Consider the following 21965-nt stretch of genomic DNA (forward strand, 5'->3'; position numbering starts at 1 on the left):
CACCAAGTGCTCGCTGAGCTCGGCTTCCTTCTACTGCTCTAATCTCGATCCAGAATAGCATGGCAGAAGTGGTGTGAGCAAGAAAAGGACCTTGCAAATTCTGCGGTGCCTCCTGGGGGCTGATCCTCAGACCCTGGTCTCCCCATGGGCTGTGGAGCTCACGCTTCTTGCCCACAAGGAAGGAACAAAATAACCAGGTAGCTGCTGAGAGAGCAGAAGGTGGTCAATTAGTCCTCAGCCCTCAGCTTTGCAGTCGATTGGAAAGTCGTGTTATGATCAATCAAATCTAGACGGGCTGCAGGGGTGAGGCTGTGGCTCATTAAAGATGAAGCTGCGCAGTGGGATGGCAGCGAGAGGGACTATCGATCGCAGCTGGTTGAGGGTAAATGGTGGTATACAAAGACTGGTAGGACAACTGGTAGGAGATACAGGTGTTATTCTGTATGCCGTCAGCAGGATGTTGCAAGTGAAATAAAGTGGGTCAGCTAGAAGGTGGGATGAGCATGGAAGATGGCACAGCGGCTTAAAAGCCCCAATACTGCCATGAGGTCTTGCTGCCCACTTAGGGGATGGGATGGACCTCCCTCCTTCCCAGTCCAAAGCTTGGTTGTTCAGTGTTAATCTCCCTGTTAGAGCATGTTGGACCAGTCATAAAGTTTGTAATGCTTTTGATACTCTTAGAGGTCAAAGCCACAGAGACAGAGTTGGTTCCTGCCTACCATTGTCCTCAGGGAGAACTGGGTGTCCCAGTCCTCGGTGCAGATGCTGGCTGTCAGGCCAGGTTCTCCATTGCACAATGTTGGCTTTGCAGCTCTTTGGCATAAAGCTTCGCTCACGGAGACTCTTCATTTCTGATGCTGGATAGCAGATCGGTGCTGTGCAGATGCTTTTCTCACAATTGCTTTTGCTAGGAAAGATCTTGCTCTAAGACAAATGCTTTTCTGAGAGCATATGCCATCTGAAGGTTTTAGTATCTATTCCTCCTTTTTGGTTTCTGCTCCTTTCTCTTTTCCCAGGGACACAGAAGAAAGAGGCCTGAAGCCTCACTTTTCGAGGTACACTTTCATTTTAATTTCCCCCGCACAAAGTCTTCAGTCATTTGAGGAGAAACACAAAAAAAGGCCATGAAAACCTGCAGGAGGAAGAAATTATAACTCTTCTGCATTGGCTTTGATCTTATACATAGAGATACACCTTCCCCTTTGCTGTGTTCACTTAGGGGGGTGCGTTCATTGAAATCAGAGGATTTCTGTTGGTGTAACTTGCATCAGGGTTTCTCTCTGCTTTATAAGTGCACAGATAGCTATCAGAGGACAGGATTTTGCCCTGTACAAGGGGAAATGATACAGAACAGTGCTATCCTCTAGCTGCAGACCTTCATCCTCAGCAAGCAGGGATGTGTGTTTAAATAATCCTGGCTCGGCTGGCTTCTGGGGAGATGCATGTACTGGGTTGCAGGAGATGAGGATCCTTTAAACTTTGTCACTTCAGTGCCTGGTTTAAAAATTTGCATTTAGGCACAGTGTATGGCAGGACTGAGGTGGGCTTTGGGGTGTAATCAGGGTGTCTGCAAATTAGTTTGGCTCTGCCAGTTGCTGGAGGAGGCAGTTCCCATGTGACAAGTGAGAGTTCGGTAGAGACGCAGTTCTGCGCTGTGCAGACCTTGATGCAAGTAAGAAACCAAATGGGTGGGGACCACGTGTGTTCTCTGGAAATTTGCTTTGCTTGACTTGTGTGTATGTATATATATATATATATAAAATACATTAACTCTGACCTGATAGGGCTGTGTTGTCTGGTTTTTTTGCTGAGGGAAGAGTCCTTTCTAATCCTTTTGATTTGCTTCCTTGTTTTATGGGTTTCCAGAAGTTTGAGTTCTGTATGCAAAATCAAAGCTATTTTATATGCCAGTATAAATTACTGTTTATTCCACTGAATTTGGTAAAAGGATTATTACTGTAAAGCAAGAAAAGAAACTAACTGAAAAAGATAACTTATTGGGCATACTGTCTGCAATGTTTCATTTACAAAGTCATTTGCGGGAAGAGGAAGGGTTGAGAGGGGAGAGGTTTTAAGATCTCAATGGCTGTCTTAAAGGGCTGTCATGGAACTTAACAGCAGGAGTCATGCAGGTGTTAAAGCTCGCACACATACTGGAATCAACAAGATGGCTCAGGAGATTTTTCTTTAGAAGCGGCTGTTGAATACAGCTGCATTGTCTGGGTCACTGGCTAAAGGTATCCTCCATCGTGCACGATGGCTCTTAAGCACAGATCTCTTCTCCCAGCAACAGCTGTTGTGAAAAGGATTCTTAAGCAGTTTTGGGGTGCCGTGCCCAAAAATGGGGAGAAGAAACCTGAACTGATGCATGTTCATATAGAATTGCTTGTTGGGTTTCATGCGCTGTAGTTGCCAGAGCACTGGTTTGCTCCTTATGTGAGCTACGGTGATGCATGTATGTCACTTCTTGCTTAGCAGCCTGATCAGTGCATGCTCAGGAAAGGTTTTCTCCTCCTCGTTTTGGCTCGTTCAGTTTGTCCCTTAAGCCTACTTGGGCGATATGCTTGCAAACCTGGCCCGGTTACACAGGTGTTTGCAAAAAGTCTATCCCAGTTACATGCTCATAAACATAGATGCATAGTCTTAAATGGCGACTTTTTGACTAACCCTGTGTGACACATCCTAACCTGAGCAGAAAAATTCCAGGAGAGCAGGGTCTTACTTGTCTGAAGTGTCACCAAAATAGCTATTCTTTTCTGTAGCCCCTAAATATGGATCCCATTTCCAGGGCAGCTCTATGTGCACCAGGACAAATGTCCTATAGTGTGTAGAACAAAACTATAAGGATGAGGTTGAGATGATCTGAGGAAACCTGTAATATTTCAACCGCTCTTTCTTTGCATTTGAATCCATCTTTGCCAAGCCTGCAGGCTGTTTGACTGAGCTATCAGCAGGCATACGTTTGTATTCTCACCATTAAAACAATCTCATTTGCTTTGCTGTTGTTTTTAACACTACCCCAGCCCTGGCCTCTGAAGCTTTTTGAAAATAACATTTACAATAATATTTTTAACAGTTCCGTAGTATACAAAACTCCAGTGCCCTGGCAGGACTCCCGGAAACTTGCTGAAAGTTAATGTGGTCAACTCTTAAAAAGGAGAGATTTTTTCCGCTTGACTCTTGCTTGTTAAACTCTCTGAGCCCAACATGTTGTTCCCTGCTGCTTGAAAAAACAAGGAAAGTCCCAATTTTAGCAATGCTAGTTTGAGTACCTTTCCAGCTGAGCCATATTTCAGGGGCAACTGTGGCTTATTATTATTTTTTTTACAGTGGTGTGTCCCGACACCTTCAAACCAAAGTGTTAAGTGGTGCTCAGGCAGGAATAGCTAGGTGCTGCTTTCCCTGGAAGCCTGGGGATGATAAACTGCAGAGGGAGGTGTCACTCGCAGTAGTGACAAGACATCCTGACTTGGGGGCCGTGTTTTATGTTGGATGTTGAGCTTCTGTGGGGTAAGAACAGCCCTTTTTGGGGTGATACTGCAAATCCCATTTCAAGTCAATGGTAGGCTGCTGGTGACTCCAGCTCTCAATGCTGGACTGCACTCTTCAAGCTTTCATAACCTCCATCCTATATCCTTCCTTCCAGTAAGTCTCTTCCAGTCACTTTTTTTCTCTTCCCTCACATCCAGGGAAAAACTGCTCTTCATCTTGTCCTCTCCTGCTTCGCTTTCCGCAACTTAGATGCACAGAGGCTGGAGTCATGTCTAGCTGGGCAGTACGTTGCTGTTCTCTCCCTTGACCTCAGTCTTGCTTAATCCCTTTGCAGCCAGGAGTATAGGATGAAAAGAGAAGAACTGGGATTAATTTTTAAAGCGGATTAATAACCTTGCATATAGTTCTCGCATGGATACTCATACTCTGCACTCATGTAGCCGTAATGATGTTGAGCCACTTTGGCTGCAGAATTGAGTTGAGCTCAGTCAAATCAAAGCTGCTTTTTTATTCCAGATGAGAGCATCTATACTGGACTTTCCTGCAGGTTAAGTAACCTCCAGCAGTTTTCTGAGAAGGCAGGAGCAGCCAAAGGCTTTCTTCTGCGTGCAAGACACAAACCTGGGATATGAGCACTGCACCGCCCCAGCATCCCTGGGAGCTGACGCTTTGCCGAGATCTTACTTTCATTGCTTTGTGGAAGGCGTTTGTGCATGGTGAGGTTACCAGGGCAGTAGTTTGTAGATTGGCAGTGGAGATTTAGAGTAGATTTACAGCGGAGGCTGGTTCTGCTAGCTGTGGGAGCGGTGGAGTGCGAAGTAGGAGCCCTGTTTCAGATGCTCGCTGGTTTGTGTTGTAAACTGCCAAGACTTGAAGGCTCTGATCGGGGAGCTTAGTGGGAGGAGAAGGGGGATGCTGCTTTGAAGTGCATCAGAATAGAAAAAGGATTTTTCCTTCCCTTATTTTTTTCCCTTTTCCCCCCCTGTTTTTTTTTTAAGGGAGATAATAAAGCAGCAGAATTTGTACTAGAAGCAGGAATTTGTCCTTCTGTAACAGGAAGCTGCTGGTATGTATTTTTGGGAAGCCATGGAAATCGCCAGTGTTTGCAGTCCAATTTGAAGGCTGGCTGTCCTGAGGATTGAAGAGAACTGCTAAAATAGAAAACCTTTTTTCTCTCGTGTATCCGTGGAGATTTCCTGCGCTGTGTGCGAGGGCTGGTTTGCTCACGAGAGCTGAGCAGTGGGGTCTCAGGGGCTTGCTACGGCAGAGATGAGGGAGAAGAGCAACAGGGCAGGGCTCTGCCGACAGAAAGGTCACCTGTTTTTCCAGGGTTCGTTTGCACAGTTCCTGTAGGTGCATGCTTTTGTAACTAGATACGGATTGCAAAGGTCTGGAAGGTCTCTAAAAAGCCGTTAGAAAAGTCTATTACACTGATGGAAGAGTTAACCTAGGCTAGCCCAGGAATTTCGGGTTAATCCAGGCTATCTGCAGGTGGCCCTTGGTGCAAACTCTGCACGCAGCTTAATTGCTGGCAGTGTCGCATCAATTTTGAAAGCAAAAGCAGTGAAGCTGTGGGCTGTTTCCTGCTCCTGTTAGAATCGGGTGGAATTTTTACACCTCTCTTTGGTGTTTTTCTGCTCTCTCTTGATCCACTTTTGCATAGACTGACCGGTTCCTTCTCAAGATAGGATTTTAAACCTTTCCAAGCCTGTTAGTTACTTCCTTGCCTCCTCCTTTGTCTTGAAAACAGACAGAGCAGAGTCCCCGGCGGCCGTGGGCTCTTAGGCTAAATGGTGCTGTCCCGAGAGGAAGCTGCAGCAGTAAAAGGAACAACGTACTTCAGGGCACATGTACGTCTCCGCCTCTGCTGCTTTCTTATCGCTTTCCCTTCCTGCTCGTCTCTCTCAAAATAGGCTGGATAAATATCCTGCTGCTTGCCAGCACCCAGGCGCCAGAGTTACAGAAAATCATTTTAATCCACGCTTGCGATCATTCCTGGTTCCCTTCAGATTTTTTTTTTTATTGTGTTTAAATTGATTTGACTGAGCTTGGAGATTTTCATAGTGCCTTTTTCTGCTGCTTCTGCCCAATCCGTGATGCGTAACACTGCAGAATTTGTGTCCGCCCTGGCGCACACAGCTGTCATTGTCTTTGGGGCGAAGTGGCTGCAGCACAGGAATGTCTTCCTCTCTCTGTACAAGTCAGATGAAGTACTTGAGATGTCTCTCCATTTACTTGTGCTATCACACAGGTTTATGGCCAAGAAATCTCTGTGCTTAATCAGACAGCTAAAGCGGACTGGTCTTTGCTGATCACTTCTATCACGTTGCTTAAAAGGTGCCCATCTTGAGGTGGGTTACACCCTCGTTCAGTCTAAAATGAGGTCTTCCACTAGTGAGCAGGACTGACTCCAGCAGGCTCAGGTTTACACTCTAAGTTTCTTGGTGAGCAGAAAACCCCACACCTTTGCTGGGCACAGAGCTTTGGCTAAATGCAGCATGCCAGGTAACTGAACCCCCTCCTGCATCGGTTTTGGGCAAATAAGTGGATAGCCATGAGTCGCACTTGGCAACAGGCAGGGACTCTGGAAGGGCTGCAGGGGCACGGCCTGCCAAGAGGGATGTATGGGGCATACGTTGCTGCTGAGAACTGCCCAGACTCAGGGTTTTTTTTTCCCATGCGGTCAGAGGAAGGCTGGTCCAGCCTTGAGGAACCTTGGCTGGAATTTGGAAGGCCTAAATTTAGGTTTCTGCTTTGATACAGGCTGCCTCTGGGACTGGCTTTCCATGTCCTGCTGTCGGTCTGTTCCCCATATGAGTGTTATTTCATAGGGATGCCGCAAAATGTAATGCGTTAAAGATGGTATCGCTTTAAGGTTAAATTAAATAATGTAAAAATACATTAAAGGTGTAATGTATTAAAGATGGTCTGCTTTTAACAAAAGGAGACCTGTGGCACAAGTATAAGGTGGTTACTCCAAGATTTTAAAAACAAAAAGGTACCAGGTTTGTAGTGTGTTACCTTTAGGGTGTGTAGAGGAGGGCAGACTGCTGGTCTCAATTCTGAACTAAATGATTCTCCTCTTTCTTCCAGCCCAGGTGATGGTGGGGAAATGCTTTGTGAAGGGTGGTCCTGCTCAGTCTCTGTCTCTGACATGTCAAAATTCATCTGTAAACTCTGTGTATGTTTGTTATTACAGGGTGGATGCTTGAGAGTGGAGGATAAGGTACAAGTGTCTGGGACCAGTGGAATGGAGGCCTGATGTAGATGGAAAGATGGGTAAGAACTGGATTCTCCTGAAGCAATTAATTTTCTGCAGCCTGCTAATTTTGGTTGGGGCTACCAAGCATGACAACAGAGTGGGAGACGTTGCCAAGATGGTCTGGCTGAATATTACATTGCTTTCTAATTTTTTTTGCCTTCCAGTGGTGTCAAAATTGGACAAATTTTCTTCTTACCATCAGTGTGATCTGGTGGGTCACGTTCTAGGTGGAGCCTCTTCCCAAGTCTGCCTTGTATTTCTGGGCAAAGCATCTTCATTCCCTGTATCTCTTCTCCCAAGGAAGCTTCCGTTTCAAACAGAGCCTGAGTATACTGCTTTTCTAATTGGTGACCTGGATTACTTGCACCTTCTCCCTCTTCCACTGGAATAGTTGTGTATCAGATGCTCTGTGGTGCTGAGGGAGACTTTTGTTTTTAAAAAAGTGGAAATTATTTGTAGCTCTGGAGGTACATAATGATCTTTATCTCTGCTGCTAAAGGAAACTTGTTATGTCAGAAATTGGGACCACTTGGAAGTGCTGGACTCTCTCAGTTTTAGCACGTGAATAATCAGATTGGTGGTGTTGTCTCACATGAGCAGGAGATGAGTGTGGGAGCCCCAGCCTCCTTCAGCTTCTCATGCCATTGGCCATCAAACTTATCACATTACTCTTGCAAAATCATACTTTACTTGCAGGAAAATGTCCGTGCTCTGCTGCTGTGCTTGCAACCTGTCGCACAGGTGGGACACAGCTGGAGGGATTGCCTGGTGTCTTCCCATCCCCGCTAAAGGGCTTGACAGGAGGAGACGCATGCCTTACCGACAGCAGCACTGCTGCGTTTGGGATTCAGCCAGCATTTCATGCATTTATGAGCACGGCAAAGTATGAGGAAGCTCTTTGCAGAATGAATATTGACCACAAAAACAATTCCAAAGTGGTCTACAAGACATTTTGCCAGCCAGTAGCAGTTCCAGCAACTGCAGGGGTTTCTGCTCCTTTTCTTTAATCTTGCTGAAAAGAGAAAGCTCAGCAGATTGAAGAACAAGGCCAGGTTCTACCTCCCATGGGTGTCAGTCTCGATTAACACGTGTCCTGTTTTCCTCACCAGAAGAGGCAGGTTACAGAGGAGCCTAAATTCATCTCCTGAAATGGCTTCCTGACCTGGTGACCCAAGAAAGGGGAAGAGATCACAGAGGAGTCCTGGTTGAAGCTGAGCGCTTCGCTTTTACATTTGCAGCATTTACGCAAGTTCACCCAAAACTTTTCAGGGCTGGTTGAAATGGTGCTTAAAAAAAACAAGGGGGGGGGGGGGGGGGGGAATATCAGTAAATCTAGGGATTGTCCTTGCAAACCTGGTAGAAAAGTGATTCAGAGTTTGATAGTGGTTTTAATTTAAAAAATGAAAAACGTGAAGCCACTGCCACGCCTTAACTGTTTGCCCTCCCCCATGGAGAAGGGAGAAAAGCGGTGTTTACCACATCCCGGCTTTACCTCTCTGGTTTTTTGCTCTTTCTCTGTTACCTAGAAGAGAGATTTTGTGGGGAGAGGACTAATTTAAAGCCAAGTGGAAAAAAAAAAAAAGGAAGGGAATAGAAAGTCCAGACCTGTTTCTTCAATATAAAGAATGACAAATTTCAGTTTAAAATCCCTGGTGAAAAACCCCAAAATTTTTTAGAAACGCTTTCATTTTGAAGGTGAAAGCCACTCCTTTGTCAATGCAATTTTTTTTTTTTTTTAAAGAAGGAAAGTTACAGAGAGTGCGGTTGATACAAACTGCTCAAGGTGCCTTCAAACTGTCAGCTGTAAACATAATGTGGATGCACTGGGGAAGCAGTGATTGTGGGAATACTGTAGTGAAGAGAGCACCCTTTTGCAAGGCACCGTGACTGTTTTTTTGGGAAGGTGAGCTGAATTGGTAGGAGTGTTGTGCAGATTTGCAGTTCTGCTTACACTTGTGTGTGGGTGGAAGGTGCTGTGCATGTCCCCTTCCCCAAGTGTCATTGCTTGGAGCATTGCTATGGCTCGTCACTGACATAGCATCAATGCCTGTGTAAGGGCTGGTTAGATCTGCCAGGCTGCATTCAGAAAGGATCATGGTGCGGTCCTGAGTCTGGTCTCTGGCTTGACTGTTGGGGTGAGACGGATGAAGTGATGTGTATCTTGATCAGTGTTACCCAGTGGTGTTTGTTAGTTAAAGGATTGTTGCAACAGCTTTGCTGACGCACAAAAAATTAGGCTAAATTTTGAGGTTTTATTAGTTTCACTTCCCCCCCTCCTTTTATATGTGTGTTTGTCTCCTCTATGTATTGGGATGGGGGAGCGTTTTCAAGGGAAGAGCAGGGAATTTGCAGTCATACCATTTATTCCCTTCTGGTAGACCACAGAGGAGGTGTGTTGGATGAAGTGATCTCTGAAGGTCCATTCCAGGTCTACCTTTCTTCCTAGAATCCTTTTTATAGTCTGCTCAGTGTCTCAGAGTTCAGCATAGGACTGCTCACTGCCGGACATGTTCTAGGGAAGCTGCATGACCTTGTATGGAGACCACAAGATGGGAAGTGGGGCCTTCTGGCATCTCCGTGGGCTGCACCTCTGACATAGCAGTTTGGTTGTCATGTGGTGCAGCAGTGCTTGGACTAGCCCTCTGCAGTCGTGGCATCCCGGTGCTGCAGGTAGGTTGCTCTACTGTTGCAGGTCCAAGACAGTATCTCTACATGTGCCAGCGTGGGGCCAGCCTAAGCAGAGGTCCTTGGCGCTGGGTGGTCTTATGATGTGTAGATGCAGCCATGACCATGACACTTGACACTTGTTCTCTTAGTGCTCTCTGTGAAGGACCTGGACATCTCTCTGCAGGATAGATGAGAGGGCTTAATTTCAGAGAGAAGAGCAACTGGATACAGCATAGGATCTTGGGACAGAATTGTTCTGGTTTTGCTTCACGCTTTGGTCTTCAATAAACCACTTGGGCTCCCATTTAGTGTTGCCCTGGGACAGTTTACTCCAGATGTGTAACAGTTGTATTTGTACTGAAGCATTTGACTTTTTATTTGTATGGAAGAGGAAGGTGGTGAGAACAGTGGGATGGTTTGTAGGTGGAAATGGCGTTGGAAGGACTTTGTGATTTCTGGAGGGAGAGCTGTGGTCATGCTGTAGGTGTTCAGTCACTGCTTCAGAAGGTGATCATGTTTCCTGAGTGCATCAGGTCTTGGGTATGGAGGTGAAGTGGGGTAAGATGACTGAGCGTGGGTCTGAGAGAGACATCTTCAGGAAGGCTGGTCCCAACACATACACCTCTCTGGACAGTGATCATTCAAAACGGTGCCAGGGCCTGAAGTGGTTATCTGCTGTCAGTTTGGTACTGTAATTCCTGCTGGTTGGAAGAATAACGAACTCATTTTTAACACGGTTGTTGGGTTGCCATTCTTTTCAGGCCTCAAAGAGTCCAAGTGACATGTGCCTCTCACATGGGTTTTCTCAGCCTTGATAATGGGAGAAAAATTGGAGTGGAGAATATGTGTCTTAAAGCAGGATGTCCCACCTCTCACTCCTGGCACAGAGCAATTCCTCCAGCTCGCAGTCCACTTCCATCTGCCACCTCTCCACAAGGGTCCAAGACCTCTTTATAATTTGATCAAAATGTATCTGTGCACCAGCGAGTGCATATGACACTTCTAAAGATGTCCACATCTCCAATACAACACAGTGGAAGGACCATGGTCAATGGCAGTTAAAAATTACTGTGTTTAAATACAATACCACAGTAAAAGTTATAATAAAAAGCTGCAGAAGTTGGTACAAAAAGCACCAGCATGTTTATTGCCTAACTCTTTTCTTTTTGTTTAAGAATGATTTAAATATTCTTAATTCTGGTTATGAAATGCTGTGTGTGTGCATGTGTGTTTCTGATGATAAAAACTCCAGGAACACTTATCTAGTCTGTTCAGTGTATGTACATATAACTCAAAGGTTTAGGTCTTCAGTACTTCTCTGTAAGCAAGTGTGACTTTTGCTTCAGCAGAAAGGAATCTGAGGTGCAGGAGGTGGGAGAACGATGCTTATTTACAGTATTGCCTTGACAGAGTGGGTGTGTTTGGAGAAGATGACTGCAGGCTGGGGTGGCAGAAGGCACAGCAGCTTGCTGAAGGAGGAGGGGGCCTGTTTGCACAGCCATGGTCTGGCCATTTAACCCAATTCAGTGTTTTTTTGGGGGCTGTTGAGACGGAAAGAACTGCGCCAGTTGGTGGGGGGAGAACAGACCAACTCTCCCTATCCCCATGCACGCCCGCATTGATGTCTCAGCTCTCCCATGCCTTGTTTTCCTCATTCCTCGATCCAAGGCAATGGTTTTGCTCTTCACTTGCTCTTTGCTCTTCGCTTGCTCTTTGCATGCAGAGAGCTATTAAAAAAAAAAAATTCAGGTTGAATTGCAGCAGTTTATCTTACAATAAGGCACATCAGGCTCTCTAGCTCAGGTTTTGTTATTTGCGAGAGGTGTCCAAGTTAAGAGGTGTCCGTGTCTCCTTCTCCCTTTCCTGGCACTGTGCCCATTGCACCCAGGGCTCCTGTTTAGGGTCACACCAGGCGCTTGGGGCACCTGGGGAATGCGGGACCGGACCTGTATTGCCGTATTTGGGACGTTGCAGCCATTGCTGCAGTAACAGATTAGGAGTTCACGGGCTCTGGGCTGCGGCTTTGAGCATTGGAAGTAGCTGGGCTGGGAGGGAGAAAGAGGTCTTTATGAGCCTGCAAATAACCTTCAAAGGTATCGGAGGCAGTCAGGGGAAATAACTTGCCAGCTATGTTTCTCGCTGGGTAAACATTTTTCTCCTTTCAAGTGTGCTCAAGAGAGGTACGGATTGGGGGGAGAAGTAATAACTTTTATTAGACCAAACTGCTAGAGATGGAAAAAAAATAGGCTGCCTTTTAGGTGCATAAGCCCTTCTTCAGAAGGAGCAAATTTTAAGCTTAGCAGGAAAACAGGCTGGAAAAATTGCCCCAAGTTTAATTTAATTATGTTAATCCATTAAAGGAAAAGGTAGCTAGTGTCTGTGGAGCAAAGGGCAGGGTTAGCAAAAAAGCTGTGAAAGTCTGTTGTGGGATGAGAGAGAGAAACCAGTACCTCGTACCTGTGAAGTGCTGAGGAGTTCTGCAGGCAGATGCTGTGGGAGAAGAAGCATCGTGCCATAAAACAAAACAGCCCCTCTATATTTTTTTTTTTTTTAATGCTCAGTAGAGCTATGGGCATACAAAATTTTCTTAGTTGTGGTTAATTTTGCTTTTTAAGGGTCTAGCCCCTGCTTGCAGCTCTCCTAGACAAACTTTAATGTGCAAAAGCAAATGAGAAACAACGGGTTTGTCCAAGAGGCAGAGATTTAGCATGGCTTATCTCGCAGCACTCTGTGCTTTTATAGGAAAGCCGTGACTCTCACTGCTGTATTCCTGTCTCTGCCTCCCGTCTTGCCCAGGGCTGCAAGTGGGAGCCACCCAGTGCAGGAGCCAGTTCAGGGCTGGGAAGCCTTTGGCAGCTGGAACGGTCAGGGCTAGGTTAAGTTTCTCTTTGGTGCTCCATAGGGTAAATACTTGCTCTTTGGCGAACAGAGACTTGCTTATTTAATCTCTGCCATGCTTTAGATCTCTTTATGAGCTTTGGTAGCAGGGGACTGAGGTGCACTTTTGTCGTTCCCTGTGCGCCTCAAATGGGTTTGCAAACACGGTCTGCGTTATGGTCCCTGCTTCACAGCCAAGTTTAGAGGCACTTAGAGGCAAAGCAGCTTACCCAGTTACACCTGTGGTAGCCAACAAAATATGTCACGGCCCATGCTTTAGCACTGCGTGTGTGGGTATGGCCAAATTCCTCCCCCAAAATGGGGTGGCATCGTCTGCTCTCCTCATAGGGAGCAGCCCAGGGGGTAGGGGAGCTGGCCGGGGTCCCGCGAGGTGGCATGGACAAAGCAGATGGCAAGCTGGCAATTGGCTGTGGAAGGTCACAGGGCAGGGCTTGGGTGCTGGTCTCGCTTAGCTGACTAAAGACAAAAACAGTCTAAGGAGCGTAGAGCTCGTCAGAACTCCTCTTGTGGGTCCCAGCCCTGCGTGGTGTGCTCGGTGCTGGGGGCTGATTCAGGGCTAGGCGCCACGCTGCCACCCTTTTGGCGGCAAAATTATGCCTGCTGGGGGCTGGAGAAGAGTTTGAAGAGTGTCGTCTTAGAGAGATGGTGGGTATGACTATCACACCAGGGTCCCGTCCTGTCCCTCATGGCCTGGGGATGCGGCTGGGCCTCTGTACCCCGCTGCAGCCAGGGGTGTCACGGTAGCTGGGCCTGGGCTAAGCCTCACCGCCCTGTGGTGACAGGGTGCGGGGTCAGTCAGCAAGTGCTGAGGAAGCACTGAAACCCTTTATATCACTAAAAGCTGGTGTGTTTTTTATTATTGAACCATCACATCTCCTGCTCCAGGATCCAAGTCGCTGGCTGGATATGAGGGGCAGCACCTGTTTTTCCCAATTCTGCCCTCTTCGGCAAATCTTCCCACCACCACCAAATGCCACCCAATTTTAACCCAGTTGTTTGCCCCATTAGCCGAGGATGGTTGAAGAGTGCGGGGTGCCATGGCTGGACCCCCACAGTTGTTACAGAGCCCAGTGGGACTGTGCTGCTGGAGGAGGGGGGCTGTGAGAAGGAGGGAGGAGGCTGGCTTTTGTGCCCGAGCCTTTATCTGAAAGCCACGGGATAAACCCTACAAGGGCAAAGATTTTTGCCCATCTCCGAGCTGTCCAGCTCGGACACCCGCCACAGTGCAGCCTCCGAGCAGCTCTCCTCATCCTGCAACGCCAGAGAGTTTACATGCCCCGGTCCCCCAGCTGCTTTGCCCTAACCAAATCTGGCTGTTGGGATGTCGCACGGGCTGTATCTGGGGGGGGAAATGGCTTCTTAGCTGGGCTTTGCTGTCCTCCGCGTGTGCGGGGATGTATGGGGGACATGTGGTGACGAGTGTGCACGGGGATGGGGCTGTGGAGGAGGGCGGTGTGTTGCAGAGCATGGGAAAGCTCTGCCAGCGGCTCTGATCCCATGGAATTTTACTGTGCACGGCGCTGTCAGAGGGATGGCTATTTTGGGAGCAGAGGGTTGTAATGAACCGCAGACGTAACCCTTCTCTCCCTCCCTGCTGAGCTAAACAAAACACCTTTTGGATCCTGAGTCCTTTTCCATTGCAAAAGTCCCTGGTAAATCTCTAGGACAAAGGCACATCAGTGTCGTGCCACAGCCCTTCGCGTTCGTCAAGAGAAATTTCTTGTATGACTTGTGGATGAGCCACTGAAACTTTTTCGTAAGTGATAAAACTTGCCATTCAATGCCCTGGAAAGGTTTTGGTTTTGGTGTTTGCAAGGTACCGATCACTCAGTGTTATAAGGTCGTCACTCTCGTCTTACCTAAACTGAGGTGAATTCCCAGTAGTGTTACCTTAGCTTTTTGTTTTCCCTGGGGAAATTCAGAGGGCAGCTGAAGTTCTTTGTTATTGCACATACCGTATCGCAATACATCATGATATAACATATTTATTTGCTAGTTTATTCTCTTTTGCTGTTTTCTCAGTGCTCTTAGACATGTTAAGAGCCCAATCACTTAACATTACATTGGAGGCGTTTGCTTATTTGTGTATATGATTATTTTGGGGACTGGTTGGGCCCTGTTGTTGTGGTGATAAGAATTAATTATATATGTGATATACGGTTTTACCAATTATCTTTTAAAAAATAATTGGTTTAGCTTTTTTAAACAGATTTTTGCCTTCCCCTCAAGCCCATTCCTGAGCACTAATTTCTGTCCCCTTTTGCAAGGGGATGTAAAGGGAGGGGTTGTTTTTGATCCAAACAGGTTCTCTGATCTGTTGACTGTGCAATTTTACCAGTAGTTATATGGGTTATATACCTGAGGGATACCATGGGGTAGAGGGGGAATAGGAGGCAGGAACTCTCAAAATGAGCTTTATCCCTGAGAAAACAGTCTGTGAGATAGTATAACTGTACCTTAAAACCACAGATGTTTTATTGGGCATTTGGCGTGATGGATGTCTGTAGCTGTCAAAAGCCTCTGACGGGTTTGGTTTTGTTTCTTTTCACAAAGCAGTTACTAGTTGTGCTATAAATGCAAAATTCAAAATCCAAAATGATGTAATTTATGGAGAGCAAACATTTACCATTGATTTATCAGGTAAAGTATTAATAATCTTCTATACTTATTACATGGTGCACCCTTTAGCATCATAACTCCTTGATAAGGAGCAACATGCTTTCAAGAAACCCCAGCACCTCACAGCATTAGTTATCTATGTGAATTTGTGTGTCCCAAGCTTAAGACGTCAGCGAGCAAACTCCTGCCAAGAAATCCTGCATATCAGAAGGGTCTTTCCTCACTTCCTCATGTATAATTGCTCTGTGTGACCTGCTGAGCTGTGCCCTGCCCTCGAGTCATACACAGGGGTGACCTTGCCATCCCTTGGGTGGGGTTGCAGGAGGGTGAACGACAGCAGAATCCAGCTGTCGGCGAGCCTTTGCTGACCTGCAAAAGGAACGTGCTCCACTGGTGTGTCTGCTGCAGCGCACAGTAATCTGGACTGGGGGAGCGTAACTGGGTAATTTTTCTCTTTATCAGATACTGAACACTGCTCCAGACAGTGGCAAAATGATTTGTGCATGTGGGTTTAATTTACATGGAGGTTTATCTGCGTCTCTGTCACTAGATGGATGCATGCAGCAATCTGTTTTGCCGCCTTTCATTCACAGACAGCCCTTCTAAGGGGGGGTGAGTTACAAAACAGTATTTTAGCTGCCTGTGAGAGTGTCTGGGTCCCTTCTTCACTTGCTTAGGGGCTTTTGTTTGTGGTCCAAGTCAGGCTCTTGACTCACCAGTCTCCTTCCTATTATTGACTGTGACAGTCACTGTGACAGTGTTTACTTACTAATTGATCCCTTCTGCTATTTAGAATCATAGAATCATTTGGGTTGGAAAAGACCGTTAAGATCATTGAGTCCATGCTGTCTTGGTACCTCTGCCCCTGGTATTTTGTGCATGGCCTGAATCCTGGTGGCAGTACATGTCTATTGACGGTGTCTGCAGGTGCTGAAGAAACCCAAAAGTCCTGGGTTTCTCTTCATCTCCAAGCTTATTTTCCCTCTGGCTTTTGCTTGTCTTCACAAGCAAGTTCTTCGACACTTGCATTCACATTGGTTAGTGTTGTCCAGTGTTGTCTAGTTCCCTGGTCCAGGAAAGCAAACCCAGGACTGGTATGACATTGACCTCCTAACGAAGGCAGTGGGCAGCCCAAGTTGCCGTTGGTCCAGTAGACGTGAACTTTCACTGTAACGCATGGGCCAAGTTTGCTGTTACCCCATGCTCACACTGCAAATAGAAATGAAAAGGTGTTGCGGCCATTGAACGTTATATGCTACTCTGACATTTGCTCTGCTCTTCATAAAGAAAATAAATAAAAAGAAGACAACTAGAAAGAGCTGTAGGAATGAATTAAGGATTACTCTAATGTAAGAAGCTATATGTTTCCATTTAGTTAAATGAAGAAGGGCTAAAAGGGGATGCGATTGCAGTCTGTGAATACCTGCAGAAGATGGGGGGGGGGATTTCTGTTAATAGAGGGGTCTCCAAGATATAGCGATGGCAAGACCTAATGAGTACAATACAAAGCGAGCTATACTCAAACTAGAATTTAGAGGGAGATTTGTTACAGAGAGGTTATTGGAATAAATGCGTGAGCTCTTCAAACTGAGACTTTCTGGGCAGCTTTCTGAAAGAGACTGTTTTGTGTGATTCTGGATCAAGATCATGATGTAGAGGCTGATGAATGAATTTCTGTGGCCTTTGTATACAGCCAGGAAGGCTAGATACAAGCTAAGTCCTTTCTGAATTTAAGCTCTGTTAACGTATTTAGCTCTGGCTTCAGACTTGTGTAGTCTTGAGCAAGACTTCTGTCTGTCTTAGATTGCTGTCCATAAAATGAAACCTAAAACCCAGCTCATCTCTCCTTCCACCTGACAGTTTAGCTGAAAGTTCATCAGGACAGAGACAGGCCTTTGCAGGTACTGAGTGATACTTAGGTGGCGAGTTTTGGCTTTCAGTTGAGGATTCTCTTTGGTAAATGATAAATGTCGTATAACAGTTAATCAAATAAATGTATGTTTTCCAAAACCAGAAAAAATGAAAGGCTGATGTCCTTTGTAGGCCAAAGTTAAGATTGTCAATGTCATAGTCATGTGGTTCCGTATTTCTTTTCACTATATTTTATTACATTTCAGTATTTTTTTTTCACTATATGTTCCAAGTCTTGCCTTTTGAAAGGGCTTTTACTGAAGGCGACAATGTTTCTGTGAGGCTTCCCATCCTCTCCTCATCCCCTCTCAGCCTTCACAGAACTCTTCCCTCTGCCTGGGGATATCCCCAGCAGTTGCATCACCTTCCAGAGAGGTGGATGCTAGCGATGGAGGGTGCTGCTGGAATTTACACAGGCACAATGGCTGAGCCGGGCTATCAGCATCACAGTTGCGAAAAGCACAGTGGGATCTTTAGTGACCACAAGTGGTCACATCTGTGGTTTTACGTTGGATCCAAGCGGAAGTGTATATGACAGCATGCGGCCCCTTAGCTACACGCTCCAGCCTTGCTCAGTAATGACTCAGAGGACAATATTCTTCCCTTCTGCAACACCCAGGATTTTTCCCCAACTTTTCCCAGCCCCAGCTCTGCCTGGTGTGTGAGAGAGGCCGAAATCAGAACTTGCCGTGTTTTACAAGTCTTTGTTTTACTTCTGCAGGCTTTTCTGTGTGCTTCATCCAGCTGGTGGTTTTTTTTTTTTTTTTTCAGTGTTGATGGAAGCAGCTTCATGGAACTACCGTAAGCTGCCTCTTAGTAATGACCTATTAGTGAAGCCAACAATAACAGCACTGTCTAGACCATCTGAACACAGCTAAATTATTCCTTTGTCCCTTCTTCTTTTGCTTTCTCTCCTGACTGTTGAATTGTTTTGGGTGGTCCGTGTTGACCTTCAGGCTCACTATTTCTCCCCTGCCTTTTTTTTTTCCCCTTCTCGTTCAGCAGTGAGCCTGCTGTAGTAAGATTGAAACTCCAAGTTCCTCTCTCCTGCATGCACGCAGGAACCGAAGCCATGTAGCAGCACCAGAAACGGGTATCTGAAGGGCAGAGAGATGTGTCATCTTGCAGCTTTTTGATTTCACTTCATAGTTGATTTTACTAAGTGCCGAATGCCCTAGATTCACATTGGTAGTACCTTGGACTTGTGAGTCTTAACGTCTTACAGAACTGAAAACTTGATGAGAGAAGAATGTATTCTGGTTGTTATAAGATCCTGACAAAATGGATCAGCGTACTTTAATAAAAGTATAAACCCAACCTTCCCATGTCCACTGTAGCTCTGCTTGTCATTGCTTCCTGGGAGGGCTCTTGGCTGACTTCTTCTGTGGATATTTCCCCCCGCCTCCAAACCTTTGGGACATGAATATCTTTGAGACCTCTATTATATTTGGGTGGAAGTGGTCCTTAATTGGGTGGGCTGGCAACGTGATCAAATGAGCTTTGTCACAGGAAGAAGATTGAAAAAGTGCAAAATTGGGGTGGTGGTGGGAAGTAGAGAAGAAAGAAATGAGTTTCCTATTAAGGGAAATGGCTGAAAATAAAGAGCAAGCTGAGGATGGAAGAAGAGACACTGGGGACAAAGGGACAGCGCCAAACACAATTGATTTTTACATTGCATTTTTGCTGTCTGTGTAATCAGCTTTTCTTTGTCCTGCTTTTCCATAGTACAAATATTCCTGTTTACATGTTGTGCTGGGGAGAGAGCAGGCTTCGTTGTACAAGTAATTCATCCTGTCAACCTACAATACCTTAAGTGAATTTGTACAAAATGGTGCAAGAGTGAAGCTGGGCCAGAAGGTTGTTCAGGCGCAAGAACCTGCTCAGCTCACGTTGCGCAGTCAGTGGTTTCCATGAGTCTCCGAGTCCATCTGAGCTCTGCGGATACTTCACTGGTGTTGTGCAACTTGCAGCTGTTTTGCTCTGGAGCCATGGCAGAGCCTGGGAAGATGTTTGCTGTGTAGTCTCAGTGCGGCCTTCTCACAAGGCTGAAGCATATTTGGGTCCTGCCAGTGCTAGATCGGGAGAACTTGATCTTGCGTGTCCCATGGGCATGGGATTCCTATCGATTCCCTGGCGTTTTCCCCTAGGGAGAGCCATCCATCCTGCACCCTCTGCTCGCTCAAACCAAGCCAAACGGCGAGCGAGCAGCCTGTGATGGCCCTTTCACTGGAGAGGCTTGGGAGCGGCATTTGGATTTAATTATCCAGCAAGTTTCAGTGCTTGTTTGAATTTTGACTGAACTGGCTGAGCTGGCTGCTTGTTTCCATGGAACAAAGTTCTCCACCCTTCTTGGGAGTCAGCTCGGAGACCCCAAGAGCAGTAATTAGGATGGGCAAGAGGCTTAGTCTGGAAAGCATCAGTTCCTGTGCAAAGCTGTCATGGAGAGGACTGGGAAGTGTCAGTTTTTTCAACCGATGATGCAAATTGTGCTCCTGCTCTGCAGTTGCTTCAGAGCATGGTGTGGGGTTTTTTTTGCTTTGAACAGTTGAGGCTTCGGTCATAGTCCCTCTGAAATTGCAGTTCTCTTGGACTGAAAACACACTGTTAAAAGTAGTTAAAAAGCTACTTAAGCACATAGAAATACATTGCTTGTGCCTAAGTCATGTTCTTTCACGCCCCAGCAGCAGAAAACAACCTTTCTTGTTCGTATAGGAAGACGTTTTCTTAGCTTATTTTGTAGCAGTGATGGCATGGATGTGTATTTTGGTTTTTTTTGACAAGTAACACATGTTTTATAATAAATTCTCAAATGCTCTTCAGAATGCTCTTTGGCATAGGGTTTTTTAAGTAGATGGAGGGACAAAGATGCTGAGTTGACAGCCTAAATATTAGAAATATCTTCTCTTTCCTTTTTTTTTTTTTTTTTTTTGCTTCTAGTACCTGATTCAGGACAGCTAGGGCCCAGTTTTACACCACTGATTCTAGGCTGATTAAGCTGATGGTTGGGTATTTCTGAAAATAAGCTAAATTTAAGCAGTTACTGAAAGTGAGTGGATGCTTCTTGCTTTGCTATGTTGGGAGAGATGCAAAAGGATGCTTCTGGCAGAGATGTGTAGCCTGACCTTCTAAGGAAATGCGACTTTCACAGTCATGCAGGTGGGGTTGTAGCACCAGGAATTTTTAAACCTATATTTGATGGACTCAGGAGACTGCGTTGCAAAAAGTTTTGACAAAACTGATGGGTAGGTAGAGGAGGAAGAGTTGGTTATTGCTTTGAGGACAATGTAATATAAACCCAACCTTTCCTGGACATTGGAAACCCCTTGGTGTTTAAGGAGAAGACGGAAGTCCATGGGAAACTGGCCTTCCTTGCTTTCTCGATCAGTAGACAACTTGTCACAAGTTAGTTTGAATACCCTGACTTGGTGGTCAGCGTAAGCCCCATGTGGTAGGATAAGCAGTGAGGACATCCAGGTTTTCTGTATACCCTGCAGAGGTGATTTTCAATCGCGGACTCTCTGCATTTTGCAGGGTTGCTCACTTCCAGCGTCCTTCTAGTGAAATTATGTCACAATCCCTTATGACTACTGTCTGTACGAGGGACAAGTAACCTACCCTGTAGGAATAACACTGAAGCAGTGACCCTGAGTACTCATCTCTAGTGGTAATAGTGATAGGATCCACTTCAGCTCAAAGATCTCTCTTTTTTGAGGTCTTCAGTGATGCCCTGTGCTCGTCAGACATCCTAGCAAAAGCATGGTTCATGCTATTGCTCTCGGCTGCATGGTTAATCCTCGCGGGTACCCATGGGATGTGGTGGGAGCTCTCTGGGATGTGGTCTATGGGGGGTTTGAGCCAGCTCTTGAGGGCTGCCAGGTCTTCCTCTTGGGAGGAATGGTGGGAGCAGCTGACAGTCACTCCAGAAAACTTTGAAGTTCCTCTGTCCCTGTTTGTTGATTTATTATTTTTTTATTATTATTATTATTATTATTATTACTATTGACCACCAGCAAACCCTGCTGTCCCTCCTTGGGACAGGCAGTTCCAGACTCTTATAAGTCCTGGAATATCCTTGCGGGGCACCAGTGGGTTAACCAGAGATGCATCTCCTGGCAGATGCTGCCAGGCATGTCCAGGAAGGTTTGGAGGTGGGAGAGTGGTGGTGAATCGGGTGGTTTTGCTAGCAAAAGCCCAGCTCTGCCGCTGCCTGTTGAAGCCCTGTTTCACCAAGACATCACAGACTGTGTTTTGCGTCAGTGAGTTCAGGAAACTTTTGTTGTCACTCGGGTTGGAAAAAAAAAAAAAGGGTGAGGGGGATTTTAGAGATTATAGCTTTGGTGGAAAATTCCTGGAGGGTGGTGTGTGTGGGTTTTGGTTTTGTGTTTGTTGTTTTGTTGGTTTTTTTTCAACTTGTCCCTCCCCCCTTTCCCTTCCCCCTGCACAAAAAAAGGGTTTTTTTTTTCTTCTTTTTTGTGTTTGGGCTTTTTTTTTTTCCTATTACAAAATCTGTCTGGAAAACTATGCTTGTCCCCAGAGGTCCCTTTTAACAACAACAACAGCCACCCCCCCCCAAAAAAAAAAAAAAAACAACCCAAACCCCAAACTATGGGAACATTCTTGTTGGTTTTTTGTTGTCCGTCTGTATCCCCCTGTCCGTCCATCCGGTCCCCCCCCCCCCCCCCCCGAACTAGAACTGAAAGGGTTTTTTTTTTGAGTGTTTTCTTGTAGCATTTTGGGTTACGCTCCCTGCCACCCCTCCGGAAAAACATACCTGTGTTTTTAGTGGGTAGGGAAATGTGGAAGGGAAGAGGAATTGCACTTTAATATACTATGATATGAATTTTATTATTTTATTAATTATATATGTAATATTGATATATAAATACATATATTTATATTATATTGTAACTTTATATACACACACATTGCCTACAGGAAAATGTAGGCATTTTCCTGATGCCTGATATAGGCATTAGAGCTCATTTCTGAGCTCTAAAATAAAAGTGACACTGGATTTTAAACATTTTCCCTCATTTTTTCCCTTATTTCTTTAACAAGATGGCTCTGGGTGCACAGCACGCATGAGAAGTCTTTTTCACACATCTTTCTTTTTTTC

General features: G+C 45.8%; 1 protein-coding gene across 4 annotated transcripts in view; it reads left to right on the plus strand.

Annotated features, from left to right (window-relative positions):
• LOC143157233 (mitogen-activated protein kinase kinase kinase 3-like) overlaps positions 1-21965 on the plus strand; it is an 86914-nt gene that overhangs the window by 16241 nt on the left and 48708 nt on the right. For 3 of the 4 annotated variants that reach the window (XM_076331998.1, XM_076331999.1, XM_076332000.1), the window contains exon 2: positions 6692-6771. The exons of the other annotated variant lie outside the window; for it this stretch is intronic. In XM_076331998.1, coding sequence (XP_076188113.1) covers positions 6768-6771 — 4 coding nt within the window. In that variant the 5' untranslated portion in view covers positions 6692-6767. The remainder of the gene's footprint in view (positions 1-6691; positions 6772-21965) is intronic. 4 annotated transcript variants of the gene reach the window in all.

This window comes from Aptenodytes patagonicus, chromosome 2 (genome assembly GCF_965638725.1).
Source record: "Aptenodytes patagonicus chromosome 2, bAptPat1.pri.cur, whole genome shotgun sequence".
Classification (NCBI taxonomy): domain Eukaryota; kingdom Metazoa; phylum Chordata; class Aves; order Sphenisciformes; family Spheniscidae; genus Aptenodytes; species Aptenodytes patagonicus.